This window comes from Mastacembelus armatus, chromosome 10, assembly GCF_900324485.2.
Source record: "Mastacembelus armatus chromosome 10, fMasArm1.2, whole genome shotgun sequence".
NCBI classification, from domain to species: domain Eukaryota; kingdom Metazoa; phylum Chordata; class Actinopteri; order Synbranchiformes; family Mastacembelidae; genus Mastacembelus; species Mastacembelus armatus.
Genome location: NC_046642.1, coordinates 24321529 through 24339447, shown reverse-complemented (window position 1 = coordinate 24339447; position 17919 = coordinate 24321529). Strand labels below are relative to the sequence as shown.

Sequence of the window (17919 nt, the reverse complement as noted above, 5' to 3'; positions counted from 1 at the left end):
TGAGGTGTACTTATGTGACGAGACTGGAGCAGCATTTTGAGCACAGGAGATTACCCAGCTTTACAAGTGTACACTACAAGTGTAGTTAATTAAAAGCTGCAAATGTATAAAATGCTGTTAAAATGCTGCTAAAATGCTGATAAAATGTAAAAATAAGAAGCTTTGAATGAATTACATAAACAGTTTCACATCATTTAGAATATATCATCTCCATTGCGGGCCTTTTTACCTAAACTCAGATTTGGGTCTATTTCCAGCACTTCTTTTCAGCTAAGTGTATTTTGCTGGAATCAACATCATGATCTGCTGGCTCTGCTTGTGTTTTCACTTTAGTTTCCATTTAATGTTGAAAGCACAGCAATAAAACCAGCTCCCAAGAGACACAGAGCTACAGTAACTACACACAGCAAATTCACTGGAGCCAAAATTCTAGTGTTAGGTAATTTTAGAGTAAAGTGTTGAGGTTCTGGTGTTGGTGGTGACAGAGTTAACTCAGTGCTAGTGAGAAAACACATTGTCATTGGTGTAACATCAGAGTTCCTTGTGTTCATCACCAAGGATTGTTACTGTAACATCCGGGCATTTGGACAGGTATGCTTGTGGAGAAATTCGACAGCCACCATTTTTCTGGTTATAGGGTTTATAATGAAAACATGCAATATTACTAACAAGTTCCCAGTGTCATTTGCTTGCTGAACTTAAGCAGACGGATGTAGAAAATAATGATAACGATAACTAGCGTCTGCGATGGACTGGTGGCCTGTCGAGGGTGTACCCCTGCCTTCCACCCGAGAGAGAGCTGGGATAGGCTCCCGCAGATCCCCGTGACCCTGATTCAGGAAAAAGCGGGTATAGGAAATGGATAGATGAATGGATGGATAACTAGCGTTAGCTAACTAACGTTAGCTACGTTAGTTAGGTTGACATTCATTTTATGACACATGCGGGCTAAAGTTAAGGTGCACTCTATTAAAAATTATATGTCTTGTTCGAGGAGAATGTAATTTTAACAGCTTTCTTCGAACAGTGCTTGGACAGACAAAGTTGTGTCCTACGGTTTTATCCGCAAAATCACGTGCCATGTTTTCAATATCGTTTACTTAATTATTATAATATATTATAATATACCATTAATTATTTATTTATACTTAATTACTTCACAGTAACGTTACTGTTATCGGTAACGTCACTCAATGTACCGTATCAGCTGTAGGCTAATGTTAGTTAGCTAGCTAGTTAATTAACTTTAAATTAACGTATGTCTGTTATGGCATTCAAACTGCGTGATCCGACAGACATAACTGTAATTTATTTTATTGTACTTCAATTGTAACGTTAACGTTAATCAACTTTTTATTAACTTGATGTGTCTCTTAATTTATAGCAGTCAGCCTGGTCAAGAACCCATTCTTCAGGTAAAAAAGTTAAGCTGAAATTTTAACGTGTACTTGTTAAGTTATTGTAAAAACGTGTAATGTTAGTTGATGAACAGGTGCTGTATGCACTTTGTAAATTTGTTTGGTATTCAGTAAAGCTAGAGAGCCATAACGGGGGAAGTCATAAGGGGTATATTCTGTTTGTTTTAGAGCGTTTGTTTGACGGGATACAAAGGTACAAGAGTCACCACAAGAAGTGTGAAGAGCAGTATTTAAGGTTCCAGACCTGTCAGGCAGAAAGAGAACATCTTCATACCCATCAGCTTCAACTTCAAAAAGTATCTTATTGAGAGAGAGAGAGCATTTGAGTGTAGTTAAATTTTTTTAAATAGTTATGTAGACTCAATCCCAATATTTATTTTTCCTTAGAAATGACATTGAAATGATATCTAACAAATGTCCATTTGTCCTTTGTTACTCTACAGACAGATGTTATAGATGCTAAAATGATAATTAAGGTGCAGTATCAAACCCACAAGAAATAGATCAAATTACAGGCTGCTGATTTTGAAGAATTCATTTCTGAAGGTAAATTCTCAATTATATGACTGACTAGAGGATTGAATTCAGAAGGATTGTAGATCATTAAATATTTTAATTTAAACAATGTTATATTTGTTTTTTTTGTCTTTTCACTTAGTGAGAGATAAGTTCTCCATCCCTGTGAACAAGATTACAGTGGAAGATGATTCTGGCACAGAAGTGGATGAAGAAGTGTTTGCAGAGTTATCCACCGTGGAGGGGATTTGCTTTGTTATCAAGCACAGTCATGATGACGAAGGTGAATTAAAAAATAATGTTGTTTTATACTGCATTAACAGCACTACTCATCTCATATGCATCCATTGCATTGACTTCAAATATCATGCAATTTTAAGATTAACACTTAAAATATTAAGACAGCTAGTAGAAACAAGTTTAACTTGTAGTGATAATTGTTTGCTTTAAAAACAAGAAATGTCTGTTGTACAAAATGGGACATGTTTTTGTCTGTTAGTGGCAGGTCATATGAGCAAAGTAGATGTTTCTCTGTGAACTCTTACTGCTCAGTCTGGATAGATATTGTTGGGATAATAATATTTTAATAATTGAATACTTTAATATTTGTAGTAATAATAATAGTATTAAGCTATTGATAGTATTGATTAATTGCATAATGCTTAAAGGGAAGCAACAGTCAAACAGTGAGCTCCTGTGTGAGGGCATAAACAGGAAAGGTGTAGTCTCACTAGTGTAATCTGCTATAGCCAGCTAGTTAGAACTGTTGCTCTATGTGGTGTAACACGGAGTTAGCATTAATTTCTTAGAATACATAGTGTTCTAGTTGACAGGGTTGCTGGACAGAAGAAGACTGAAGCCACCTACAGGGTGTAGGCTCATCGGATGGGATGCGATATCGTGCCGAGGGGCCACCAACGATGGGAGGGCTAAATTTAAACCACAGTGCCTCCCCAACTGTTTAGATTAAATAGATAGAAGCACATTTCCATATATAAGTTTGTGTTATGCTAAGTTAGGCACTTCTCTCTTTGTGAAGTTGGTTGCAGGTAACTGCTTGCAGGCTGCGATTTTCTGAACAAAGATAAGTCCACGTACATGTTGATGATTCTTCAATGCAAATAAATCTTCTGAAAATTGATTTATTGAGACGAGTCCTCACTGCAGAAAATGAACGAGCTTACAAAATACCCACAGTTTAATGCATGAGTGAAAGCAAGGGTCATGTCCACTGTGAAAATTTGTTTTTTTATCCACCACTATGCTGCAAATTACGTCAATTGTTAATTATATCTTTTGTTCTTAAAATCAGGTACATCTCAGTCATCACCTCCATCCACACCACAGTCCTCATCCAGTGGGAGTTTACTCTCTGTGTCTATGAGCAGTGACAGTGAAACATCAAGACCACCCAAGCGAATTAGAAGTGATGAAGAGGCACTGCAGAGTTCTTCAGCCAGAGATAAGCGTTTATAATAAGATGTCTAACTAAATATAGATTGTTTAGATGCTGTTTAAATTTGCATTGTATTGCTGTCATCTTTTTGATTTGCTTAATGCTGTTGCATGTTTTGTTGCCATTTGACAATAAGAATAAAACAAACCAATCTCAAAAGCAGTTAACATCCCCAGCAATTAGTGTTAACCGTGTAAAGCTCAAGCCATTAAATAATTGACAGAAAATTCAAATTCTTTGAAAGTGGAGCTTTTATTGGTCATTCTAAACAAAACAAATTCAAATATTAATTATTATTATTAAATATTATTGAGTTTCAATTTGTATCATATGTGATACAATGCAATTTTTTAGTAATTTTGAGGGCTCAAAAACTCATGTATCATATATGATACATTTGGCGTTATAGGGTTAAAATTAAATTTGTCCTTTCAGATTTTGCTAAGTATTATGATTCTAGTATGATGCTAATGACTGAAAGTAGATACTACTCTAGTTCTAAATTAAAATTGCAAAAGCATTAATTTTAGCAGAAGTATTTCACTTGCACTGATAATCATGTTCTTATGGACCATAGAACAACTTTAAATTTCAGTACTGATAAACTCTAGCCAAACTGTTTAGAAATACTACATACAGTACCTCATAATAAATTACACTCTAAATCAATGTTTCCATCTTTTTAGCTGATAAGAGCGATTCTACGGACAAAATCAGGAGAGACAGCACTGCTTGAAGAATATGAAGAAACTGGAACGCTGTGTGACAGTAGAAGGCAGCAGATGGTTAATATTCTTGCAGCACACATTGTTGAAACTCAAGGGTAAGTTTGTGATAGTAGGGCATAGATTTGATTGATAAGCAGAATTGTGTGCAGGGCTGACATTAACACCCGCCAACCCGTTAAATGTGGGTGGATTTCAGCAGTGGCAAGTAATACAGTCACTCCCACTAGCCACAATGGCGGGTTGAATTTTCTATATATATATTTTTTAAATTGTAGTCTTCTCCAATGGCATCTGATAACTAATTGCAATGTGACACTACGACACTCATTGGACCGTTAGTGACCGATGACACATGACACTAAACATGGCAGAGAATTTGAAGCGGACTCAAAGCTGTTCTGATTTTTGTCCTGTTTAGACAATTTAGATTTAGAATATGTGGTGAGTTTATCCAGATGAAATTTATATGTAAATTTGATCACACATCTTGGCCACCGTTAGATCTGCTCAGCCAGGTGAGACAGTGGTGATCTCAGCAGCCTACGTGCCAGCTCCTGAGCGTCCCGGCCTGTCAGTGTCTGCTGTCACTCCATGGGAGAACAACCAATGCAACAGTCACAGCAGAACTGTCATGTAGACAGACAGCTGTACAACAGCAATTTCCCCCAGGGATCAATAAAGTTGTTAATAGAAAAAAAAAATGCCTTTAAAATAAATTCAAATGCTGCATGAGTACTAAAATTTACATGGACCAAAGTATTTTTGCTTTGGAGTTCAGTCACTGATGGCTTATTACGAGTAAAATTGTCCGATTGTCCTACGACGTCAGTGGTTGCTGCAATGACAGTAGTGTGCTCAGCCCTGCAGTAGACTGTAATGTCCTAAGTACGTAATGTACTAACAGTTTCTCCCCTTCTCTTTTTATCGCTGAAGGAGAATCACTCAGCGAGTTACTAAAGAGAAATATGCACTTGGAATTGTGACATTGTTTCCTGCATTCATAGATCCCCTGTCCACAAAAGGATACATGAGTTATTTTAATTAAATAACCTTATTTTACCTAATTTATATTTGCAATAAGAAATTACGATGTGATGCTTTGTTTTAACAGTTTGAGAGGTGTTAATTCAAATGTATTGTCAGTTTGGACGAGCTACAATTTAACTGTGTTGTGATGAGAGAGGTGTTTGCAGTATTTACATTTTAATATTTTAATCCACAGATTAAAAAATGGGGTAGGCCAAATGTTAGAATGACTCTCCTCCTCAGTATAGTACAGCTCAACAGCAGCACAAACTGTAGCCTACAGAATGTGGAGTTGAATCAGTACCTCTCTGAAACAGTTTGGACAAAAAACGAACATTACCATGAGGGAGGATTTATTACAGGAATGTTGTATTAGAATGACTTGTTTTCAGCTAGTTGCATAGCTCTACCTATGCATGTCAAATAGTTCCTGCTATTTGGTTGGTTGTGAAGTTTATCTTAGTAATGTCTCTGTTCTTGGTAAGGAGCATTATTATGACAGCCAAAGTGGCTCAGGATTTTTGGCTTGGCGGCTGAAGACAATTCAGAGAAAGACAAAACTTGTGTCGAAGGACCCAAAAATGCAGATAACAGGAGGATGTGGCCTAAGATGTGACAGGGAGCTGCCTCAGTGTGGTTTTTTTGGGGGGTGGTTTTCTGTGTTGCTGCAGATACTTTTAGGTATTTTAGGCTCCTCTTTGGGCTAGAGACAGCTGCCAAACTACTTGAGAAGTGGCATTTGTTTTATAAAGGAAAGGTGATCAGAGAAGCAGAGAGCATTACATCCACCCCAGTGCTCCAGACTTTGTTGAAGTCTGCCAGAAATCAGTGCCATGATGAGTACTCAGAAGATTGCCCAGGTCTTCAGCTAAATCAGTTTTATTTTCAAACACGTCACCTGCAGTACTTAAATTGTGATGTAACAGAAAACAAAAAGATGGTATGAGGTTTTGAAAGTAAACATACTTGTGATGAAAGTAAAACTGAGACATTTGGCTCATTTGGAGTGGGACAGTGATATGGCATCTTTCCTGCTGCTCTTGCACATTCTACCACCTCAGCCTAGTAAAAGGAAAACACAGAAGATCAGTGCTGCTCAGGCTATGGACCGCCTAGTTGTGTTTCACAAGGTATATACTGGTGCCACAGCAGGTGATTTAAGTGAAAAATGTAGTAAACACTAAAGACTATTACAGTGTAACTTGCTGTGTAATATTTCCCTCAGTCATGCAGGAGCCTAGAAGAACACCTACAGAATCAAGGGGGGCATCACCAGCCATACCTTCTCGCATCTGGAATCAGCAAGCAGGCCATCAGCACTTTCTACATTGTGATGGACAAGAAGCTCATCCCCTGCCAGGGAACCACGTCATTGGCAGCCTTTGATGAACTCTTTAAAGCTCACTTCGTTTTCAGTGTAAGCTATGACAATGCTTTAAACAACATGTACACATTTCTCCAGATAACAGTCAAATCTTTGTATAGGTTACGTTTTAGCAAATACTCTGTAACAAAACTATATAATTGTGTTAGCACAAAACAGACAGACTAGTGGCAAAGATGTTAAAACTACATTCATGAACAGGAGCTGAAGAAATGTGTGCTTCTATTATAGCTAAGTTACAGGGCAGCGGTGTTGCTAACAATGTTGTATTATCTGTTGTTGAAAGCATGGAGGAGTATATCAATGAAATTCATGCAAATCTTAAAGAACAAGTGTTAAGTGCAGAAGTGAGAAATGGGATGTTGTTGAACTGGTGGAAATTCATTTAGGAGTGCGATATGATTCCAAAAGAAACAAAGTATCTGGAGTATATGAACAGGTACCAGTAAATGACAATTTTATTTATATACCTTTGTTAAAAACAGAGTTCATTTTCAAGAACGAAGAACTGTGTCATCAGATTAGCTCAAAGGTTAATCCCACACAATCTCCTGCTCTAGGTAACTTTTACAAGGATTTTTGTGATGATAAATACTACAGACATCATCCATTGTATTTGCAATCAAATAATGTCCTGCAAATTCAAGTTTATTATGATGATTTTGAAACATCAAATCCACTGGGGTCAAAACAAGGCATTCATAAACTTGGATGTTTATATTTTACACTTTGCAATTTATCACCCCGTCTAAATTAATCCTTGATGAATATCCATCTCATTTCTTTGTTCCATTCCCAAGATGCCAAAAAATACGGCATTGACAAAATACTAACTCCATTTGTAGATGATGTAAAGGTATTAGAACATGGTGGAATGAAAGTGTCATTTACTGATCAACCTCTTTATGGCACCATTGCGCAAGTAACAGGTGACAATTTAGGTCTTAATTCAATTCTTGGCTATGTGGAATCTTTCACTGCAAATTACTACTGTAGGATGTATCTTATTGACAAAGCAACAGCTTCAACAGTGTTTAGTGAAAATGATCCACATGTGACATTGCGCACCAAATCAAGTACTGAGGACCATTACAGTTATCTTGTGGAGAATCCAAGGGAAAATTCTTATTTTGGAATAAAACGCAATAGTATACTCAATTCCTTGGCATACTATAACATATCAGACAACTTTGTGTTCGACATAATGCACAATATCCAAGAAGGTGTAGCACAGTATGAAATCAAGTTGTTGTTTGAGTATGAGAATCACAACTTTATTTCTTATGATGACATACTCCAACGTGTCTATTCATTCAACTATGGTTTCATGGACAAAGAGAATTGTCCAACATACATAAACAAGTTGTGTACTGGCAGTGGTATTGGGCTTAATGCCAGTCAAACTTTATGCCTAATTCGTAACCTCCTACTAATCTTTGGCGATGCTGTCCCAGAAGGAGACAGACACTGGCATTTATTGTTACTTTTGTTGCATATTATTAATATTGTCTTTTCCCCATGCATTACAGAAGGGATGATTGAGTTTTTAAAACATCTTATTGAAGAGCATCACAGGTTATTTACAGATTTGTATCCTCAAAATAATTTGATCCCAAAACATCACTTCATGATCCATTATCCTGAGTGTATTCATCAAATCGGCCCTTTAGTACATGTTTGGAGTATGAGGTATGAAGCTAAACACAAATTCTTTAAGTCTAGTATAAAAAACTTCAAGAATATAACAAAGTCCCTTGCGAAGAAACACCAGATAGCTGTTGCTTATCACTGGGAATCACTTACTGCCATGGGTATTGAGTCTGGGCCTGTCAAATCAAAAACACTGACTGGTGTTGAAAATGGTGACTTGATTTCAGAGCATTTTCAAATTGATATGTTAAGTGAAATAAGTGTCACACCTTGGATTAAATATAATGAGATTGAATTTCACACAGGTCTTGTTGTTTGCACAGATTATGTACATGAGATGCCAGTGTTCAGTAAGATTGTTTGCATCTTTCTGCAAAATGTTTTTTTGTATTTCAGAAATCGAGACTACATTTGTAGAGCATTTTCATGCTTTTCATGTTGTTGACCAAGTACATAATGTTTCAATTGTGTCACCTCATGAGTTGTGATACTTGAAGCCCTTTGCTGTCCAGATGTCTTATGGTACAGACTCATTTTTCTATGTTGTGCCAGATGGGAGTATTGTATAGGGGCAATGAGGTGACATGTTTTTGGCATTATACAAGGTCCTACAGGGTTACCCCGCTTTCTCAAAATTAATGCAAGGCTTTTTTGTTTAAAGAAAAATAAACTTTAATTGTAGTACTTTTCTGAGTGATTATTGCACAATGATATTTGGATGATTACACCTGACAGATAATGCATTTCAACTCTAATAGTGTTAATCTGAGTAGGCTATACAGTATTGTTCAAAATAATAGCAGTACAATGTGACTAACCAGAATAATCCAGGATTTTAGTATATTTTTTATTGCTACATGGCAAACAAGTTACCAGTAGGTGCAGTAGATTCTCAGAAAACAAACAAGACCCAGCATTCATGATATGCACGCTCTTAAGGCTGTGCAATTGGGCAATTAGTTGAAAGGGGTGTGTTCAAAAAAATAGCAGTGTGGCATTCAATCAGTGAGGTCATCAATTTTGTGAAAAAACAGGTGTGAATCAGGTGGCCCCTATTTAAGGATGAAGCCAGCACTTGTTTGCCATGCAGCAATAAAAAATATACTAAAAACCTGGATTAGTCACATTGTACTGCTATTATTTTGAACAATACTGTATATAGTAACATATTAGTTTACTATAAATTGTCACCACCAAGTGTTACCTGATTACCATCGTTGACCATTTACTCCACAAGAGTCCATAATAAGTGAACTATGAACACTGACTTAGTGTTCTTGTTATTCATTGTGGTGTTAAAATTTTACACCGTAAGAGTTTTTATGTAACACTGTCAGTGTTATTAATGTTAACTCTTTCAAAAGTGTTAATTTAACAATTTTACAGTGGTTCCCATATAAACACTGGGAAGATGTTAATTTTAACTCTGAGGGTGTTGAATTTGCGATTTCAAATTTGCTGTGCAGGATCAAGAACAGAGAAGTTTAGCTAAGGCCTGGCACACACTGACAAATGTCTTGGGCGCTGGTTTCACCAAAAATGATTTACAGTAGGTGTGCTGTCAGAGCAACCAAGCTGAAGTTGTAGAAGTCCCTGATTCCACCATGGGAGATACAGTACATGTATTCCTTTACAGCCGCCAATGTGAACTGCTGAAGTACCGTTACATAGTGGCTCTGTGCTAAGACCGATTCTGTTCACCCTGTACATGCTTCCTTTAGGCTATGTCATTAGGAAGCACTCTATTAATTACCACTGCTATACAGATGACACTCAGCTGTATCTATCTATGAAACCTAACACAAACCAGTTAACCAGACTTCAAGCATGTCTAACTGACATAAAGGCCTGGATGACCAGTAACTTTCTACTTTAAATTCAGAGAAAACAGAAGTTATTGTATTTGGGCCTAAAAACCTCAGAAATAACTTTTCTAAAATTATAGCTACTTTAGATGGCATAGCCCTGGCCTCCAGCACTACTGTGAAAAACCTTGGAGTTATTTTTGACCAGGACATATCCTTTAACTCACACATAAAACAAATCTCTAGAACTGCCTTCTTTCACCTGCACAACATTCCCAAAATTAGGAACATCCTGTCTCAAAATAATGCAGAAAAACTAGTCCATGCATTTGTTACCTCAAGGCTAGTTTACTGTAACGCATTACTATCTGGATGTCCCAGTATCTCCATAAAAAGCCTCCAGTTAATCCAGAATGCTACAACCAGAGTCCTGACAGGAACTAGCAAGAGAGATCATATTTTTCCTATAATAGCTTCTCTTCATTGGCTCCCTGTAAAATACAGAATATAATTTAAAATCCTTCTTCTCACATACAAATCCCTTCATGATCAAGCACCTTCATACCTTAAAGACCTTAAGGTCTACCAGGTACCATATTATCCTAATAGAGCACTTCGCTGTCTGAGTGCAGGTCTACTTGTGGTTCCCAGAGTTTCCAAAAGCAGAATGGGAGGCAGACCTTTTAGCTATCAAGCTCCTCTCCTGTGGAACCAGCTCCCAGTCTGGGTTCAGGAGGCAGACACTCTCTGTACTGTTAGGAATGTTCTGGAGGTGAAGAAAGTGTCAGATAGGGCAATGAGTCTGAAGCTGGAAGTTGAAGGTGTGATGCTGAATGTTGTCAGTGGTTATGCCCCACAGGTAGGATGTGAGTTAGAAGAGAAGGAGAAATTCTGGAGGGAGATGGATGAGGTGATTCAGGGTATCCCTAGTGGTGAGAGAGTGGTGACTGGGGCAGACTTCAACGGACATGTTGGTGAGGGAAACAGAGGTGACGAGGAAGTGATGGGTAAGTTTGGTATGCGGGACAGGTATGCAGAGGGACAGATGGTGGCAGACTTTGCAAAAAAGATGGAAATGGCTGTAGTGAACACATTTTTCCAGAAAAGGGAGGAGCATAGGGTGACATATAAGAGTGGAGGCAGGAGCACACAAGTTGATTACATCTTGCGCAGACATTTCAACCTGAAAGAGATCAGTGACTGCAAAGTAGTGGTTGGAGAGAGTGTAGCCAGACAGCATAGGATGGTGGTGTGTAGGATGACTCTGGTGGTGAGGAAGATGAAGAGGACAAGGGCAGAGCAGAGGACCAAGTGGTGAAAGTTGAAAAAGGAGGAGTGTTGTGTGGCTTTCAGGGAGGAGCTGAAACAGGCTCTTGGAAGTCAGGAGGTTCGTCCAGATGACTGGACAGCTACAGCTAAAGTGATCAGGGAGACAGGTAGGAGACAGGTTGATGAATGAGGAGGGTACTTGGTGTGTCATTTGGAAAGAGGAAAGCAGATAAGGAGACTTGGTGGTGGAATGAGGAATTTCAGGAGTGTGTAAAGAGGAAAAGGTTAGCTAAGAAGAAGTGGGACACTGAGAGGACAGAAGAGAACAGACAGGAGTACAGGGAGATGCAGTGTAAGGTGAAGGTAGAGGTGGCAAAGGCCAAACAAAGGGCATATGAGGATTTGTATGATAGGTTGGACACTAAGGAGGGAGAGGTGGATTTGTACAGGTTGGCGAGGCAGAGAGACAGAGATGGGAAGGATGTGCAGCAGGTTAGGGTGATCAAGGACAGGGATGGAAATGTGTTGACAGGTGCCACAAGTGTGATGGAAAGATGGAAGGAATACTTTGAAGAGTTGATGAATGAGGAAAATGCACAGAGTAGAAGAGGTGACTATTGTGGAGCAGGAAGTAGCAAAGATCAGTAAGGATGAAGTGAGGAAGGCGTTGAAGAGGATGAAAAGTGGAAAGCCAGTTGGTCCTGATGACATACCTGTGGAGGTATGGAAGTGTTTAGGAGAGGTGGCAGTAGTGTTTTTGACTGGGGTACTTAACAAGATCTTGGAGAGTGAGAGGATGCCTGAGGAATGGAGAAGTGTACTGGTGCCCATCTTTAAGAACAAGGTAGACGTGCAGAGTTGTGGAAACTACAGAGGAATAAAGTTGATGAGTCACACAGTGAAGTTATGGGAAAGAGTAGTGGAGGCTATGCTGAGGTCAGAAGTGAGCATTTGTGAGCAGCAGTATGGTTTCATGCCAAGAAAGAGAACCACAGATGCAATATTTGCTTTGAGAATGCTGGTGGAGAAGTACAGAAAAGGCCAGAAGGAGCTGCATTGTGTTTTTGTAGATTTGGAAAAAGCGTATGACAGGGTGAGGGAGGAGCTGTGGTTTTGTATGAGGAAGTCTGGAGTGGCAGAGAAGTATGTTTGAGTTTTGCAGGACATGTATGAGAGCTGTAAGACTGTGGTGAGGTGTGCTGTATGGGTGACAGAGGAGTTCAAGGTGGAGGTGGGACTGCACTAAGGATCAGCTTTGAGCCCCTTCTTGTTTGCTGTGGTGATGGACAGGCTGACAGATGAGGTTAGACAGGAATCTCTGTGGACCATGATGTTTGCAGATGACACTGTCATCTGTAGTGAGGTTAGAGCTGCCAGGAAAGAGGCCTAGAGGAAGACCAAAGAGGAGGTTCTTGGATGTAGTGAAGGAGGACATGAGGATAGTTGGTGTGGGTGAGGAGGATACAGAGGGTAGGGTTAAATGGAGGCAGATGATTCGCTGTGGTGACCCCTGATGGGAGCAGCCAAAAGGAAAAGAAGAAGAAGAAGCAGTTAAATGTCAAAGATGTACATACACACAGTTACTCACACATGTAGTACATTGTATATTTATGCACACACAGACACATCTTGCTATGGTCCATGAGCATCAGCCAGGAACGGCCACAGAAATGGCCTGAAGCTTTGTGTGTGTATGTGTGCAGAAATAGAGAAAAGAGGCAGACAGAAAGGCTCACACATCTAATGTGCATGAACATAGAGAGCGGCCGGTAGAGGAAAGAAAGTAATAAGAGTCAGAGTCTTGTTTCCTAAACAAGACGAGATAAATTGGCCTCACAGCAGTTGGCGTGTGCAGCATCCAGCTGAAACACACATGCGGAGCTCAGTTCATCCATGCCTGTATTACATCATTAAGTGAGTCTATCCCCATATGTTAGTGCGCTTCCCTGCTCATTTCTGCAACTTATCTGATGATGAAAGAACACACACAGGGATATAACAGAAGGCAAACTGAGTAGCATGTAGACATAAAACTTCAAGACAGGAATTGACTGTGAATGGTAAAAAACAATCAAAGAGATGTAAGATATTTCAATATGGATTCTTTTGTTAAAAATGATTTCATTATATTTCTCCTTAGACCTACAGTTGCTTCATAAGGTATTAACTTCAGTCTCTCCACACTTTCTTTTGACTTCAGTTTTGAGTCCAAGACAGACATACAGTACATAGACAGAAAATCAAGCTTGCACATCAATTTTCCATTGAAGACAGGCTTCTGGCTAAATGCACTCAGTACTGAACACAAAACACACACACAAACATACACGCACAGGTTTCACACACATTAGCTTTATGCAGCGTAACACAAGCAAACTATAATGTTTTCATTTCATTTAAAAGAGATAAAATTATCTAAAAATGTTTTGATCTACATACTACTAGGTCTGCACTCCACAATTCAACCTGCATGTCAGAACAAAAATCAAACCATTAAGTCCAAAGAACCTTTCCACTGTGATAAAACTGTGGTGAGGTGCAAATCAGAGCAAAACCATTTCTAAAGCACTGGGTGGTCACAAGAACAGAGTAGACTCACTGACTGTAAAATAGAAGAAATGTGGAACAACCAGGACTCTTCCTAGAGTCATCCATTTGCTTAAGATGATTAACTGTGCAAGGAGGAGCTTGGACAGAAAGGGGACCAAGAACTCAACAGTCACTTCACAAGAAATCCTCTGCAGAGATGGTGGAACCTGCCAGGAGGACGTCCATCTCAGCAACTCTCAATCAATCAGGCCTTAATGGCAGAGTGGCTAGACAGAAGCCACTTTGAGTAAAAGGCTGATGACAGCCTGGTTAGTGTGTGACAAATTATACTTGAAGGCATGAGGAAAAATATTCTCTGGTCTGATGAGGCATATCTGGAACTTTCTGAGCAGAACTCCTAGCTCTCTGTCTGATGACCACCAGGCACTGCTTACCACCTGGATAATCCATCCCTTTGATGACATAGCCTCAGGCAGACAGCAGTTAGATTTGATGTAAGAATTAATGCAGCCAGATACAGAGCGATCCATGAAGAAAACCTGCTCTAGTTTGGAGCAACCTGACACTGTAGTGATGGTTCATGTAACAGCACAACAGTGACCTGAAGCAAACAACCAGGACAAGTCAAGACAAGCCTCTGACTGTCCATGAGAGGCCCAGTCAAAGCCTAGTCCTAAGCCCCCCAGAACATCTGTGGAGAAACTGAAAGTCTCACAGACACATCCAATCTGATGGAGCTTTGACAGATCTTTCAGGATTAACAGAATAGTTCCAAGTTCAGGTGTGCCAAGCTTCTAGAGACTTAACCAAGGAAACTTTGCATGCAGAGGAAATGACTCACACATTATCTGATCAAGAGATGATCCAATGCAACAATCAGGGGAATCAACAGAAACTAATTTCTTCAACAATACATAAACCATATATACATGGTGGAAAAATATGCATCAATAGCTGTGGTTTCCCCATTTCCACTATCTCCCTCCACATGACAGCAGATGAAAAGAACCAAGGAAATGTGGTGCTGAATAATTCTTTGAGAAATGAAGCAATGCATGCTCATATCAACTGTACTGAAAAAAGTAACTATACATCTGCACCACAGCACAAACAGCAAGATGAAAAAGCTCTGCATGTTTCAAAATGTAAGCGATATGGAGCCCTTAATGCAAGACAGCATACTCTAACAGGATACCGTTAAAGCCCTACCATCTTTGATTCTCTGCTGCTTATCACAGCACATTATGTCAGGCAGGATGATCACTCAGTATGTTTTCACATGTGTGTGAGCACAAGTGCAGAACAGTGTCTGAAGAGAAGCAAAGGCAGGGTGCGCATTAAAGTGTGTGCATCATAGAGAATAGGCACGGTATGTTGCCATTGCTCACAGATGCCGACATGCACACAGCGCACGGAACAACAAAACACAAACAGGCATGTGCACACAGGGATGGGCAGTATTTCTGATACATATATTTAAAATACATATTTCAAATATTATTTTGTAATTTGTATTTGACAGTAATAAGGAAAATGCCTTCATATTTTGTATCAAAATACTTTGGTGTGTTGCATTTTGGTATTTTTAAAATACTGTAAAATACTTTCCGCAAACTTTAAAAGTGCTGTGGTAATGATGAATGATGTATTGCTGAGTCTAGGCATCTGTCAAAATAATGGATGCTCTGGAGTCACTGAGAGATCCTTTGTATATTGAAAGTAAGTAGAGTAAATATTTCTACCATGGTTTAAGACCATTCTGTTTCTGTGATGGCTGTCAGTTTAATAATACACCATTCTGAGTAGTATAATGTACATACATTTCATTATTTGTACAATTCTTTCAAATCAGAAATATTAGATGGAGCCAAAGTACAGAATTAGGTCACTGTTTCCACATACTGAATGTGTGAACCTGACTCAAACCCTGCATTGATGTAATATACACAATCCTGCCCTACCAGGTGAATGCCATGCGTTCATGCAGCATATACAGTAGACTAATCTAGGGTAAAGATAAAAGCAGATGAACCAACATTATCTCAGTGGCATTTCACTTGTAAGCCAATGCAGTAACTAAAATGTAACTATATTATGATCATTTTACTTTTAGACAGGTAAAAAACATGTATAGGATCTTCTGTCAAACCATGCTGTATTATAAATGTAGTCCCTGAAAACCATAAAAATTAAGATCATACTCTGTAACACTTGACACATGGGTCACACAGAATTTTGCCATTTAATAAACAGGTCTTTTTACCCCGAGGTCACCAAAAAAATCACATTATGCATATTCTGTGCTGTTATAAATAAAGATAAAAACAGCTCAAACTCCACTGAGACTTGTACAGACTTAGCCAAGAAAACTTTGCATGCTAAATCCTGAGTAGTGCTGATGACAACGAACCAATCAGTGCCGAGGCTGCCTGTGGTCTGCTGCTAATTTTTTGCTAACTGTCCAAATGTTTTCCAGCCAAAATGCCAAACACAATTATTGACTAAAAGTTTGTTTATTTTTACATCATAAATTAGCAACTGGCTAATGCCAGCACATTTCCCAGCATACAATGTCCACTTTTTATATTGTTCTCTTGTTTATCATGTCTAACTTATTGTTCTTTGTTTTAATTAATTGTGCAGCAACCTTGAGTGCTGAGAATTTGCACCTACAAATAAAATGTATTATTATTATTATTGTTATTACTTCCACAGCCACACAGACTGCTTACTGAATGTCTCTCAGAAAGTGAAATTACTAAAAATATTTTTATCAGTAAATTAATTATTTATTTTTATTTTTATTAATTATTCAAATAATTTTTTGCATACTCTGTAATGTGCAACATTCCCAAAAAATACACACACGACATATATGTACTATGCTATATATGGACTATAAATCCATGCAGCATGTCTTACCTGTGACTTTGAGTTCTGTTGTCCGCCGCACCAGTCTGGATCCATACTGCAACTCACAGGTGTAATTTCCTCCATCTCCCTCCTCCACCTCAGGGATCCAGATGTGTGTGGTGTTCACACTGATAGAGCTTCTCCATTCAACCCGTTCACACTCCTGACAGAAGAGCCAGGTAGACATCAACAACTGCCTACAGGATGGTTGCTTTCAGCGTTTGTGTTTGGGTGTGTGTGTGTGTTACCTTATACCAGGTCATCTGTGGCTGTTTGTATGGAGCCATATAGTCTTCTATATCAGGACAGGTAATCATTTTGCTGTGGGTTATCTCAGCTTTCTCCAGATGGCGGATTTTGCTGCTGAAGCATTTTCCTTCATCACTCTCCTCCACCGTCATCGACATGGACACTTTCATGCAGTATGTTGAGTTCCTAAACAGTTAGAAAAAGAATTGTGTAAAAAGTGAAAAATCACCAATGAAACCTGAGGTTTCAATTGTGGATGTGAACAATTACAAACTAACATTACAAAAGAACATGTTTACAGTCTTCAGCTTTATCCTCGAATGAATCAGAGTGGATTTGTTCTGAAAGATTTGTTTATCTGTGTACTGTAAGAGTCAATAACATCAGTGACATGAGCCATTTTTCAATTTGTCCAACACTGGAAGTTCATGTGAAACAGTGTAAGAGCTGCTTTCATGGTCGAAGGATTGGGTAAACTGTTTGTCACTGTTGTGGGTATTTTGGTGAAATTATAGGCCCTCTGACACAGAAGCGTTTCATTGACAACATTATAGGCACTGGTTTCAAGAACAAATTATAGGTTGTACAACCTCTAAAACAGAAAGAAAACATAATTTCATAAGAATTAAACTCTGTGCAGGAATAATTTCGGGCAATTGTTCCCTATAACCTCTTCTGTCCACACAGCTTTTGCTGGATGGGCAGTTCTCATCCCATTTGAAAATTAAACTGTCAGAACTGTCAAGAAAAGTAAAGGTGTTACTAATAACATAGTATTAGGGCGGCAAGCTGCCATGTGAAAAGAAATCTTCTGGCATTAATGGTGATTTTTTTGTTAAATTTAATTTCCATTATAGCTTTGACTAAAGCTTTAGAGTAAACTCTCATTTTTCTCATAATGCTGATTGTCAATTGTTACCTCCTCCACTCCATGCAACAATATGAATTTGACAGA

General features: G+C 38.7%; 1 protein-coding gene across 2 annotated transcripts in view; it reads right to left on the bottom strand.

The window, feature by feature from the left end:
- Positions 1-17919, bottom strand: part of il1rapl2 (interleukin 1 receptor accessory protein-like 2) — a 397230-nt gene that overhangs the window by 143445 nt on the left and 235866 nt on the right. For both annotated transcript variants that reach the window (XM_026331029.1, XM_026331028.1), the window contains exons 4-5: positions 16964-17150; positions 16725-16878 (exon numbers count right to left, since the gene is read on the bottom strand). In XM_026331029.1, coding sequence (XP_026186814.1) covers positions 16725-16878; positions 16964-17150 — 341 coding nt within the window. The remainder of the gene's footprint in view (positions 1-16724; positions 16879-16963; positions 17151-17919) is intronic.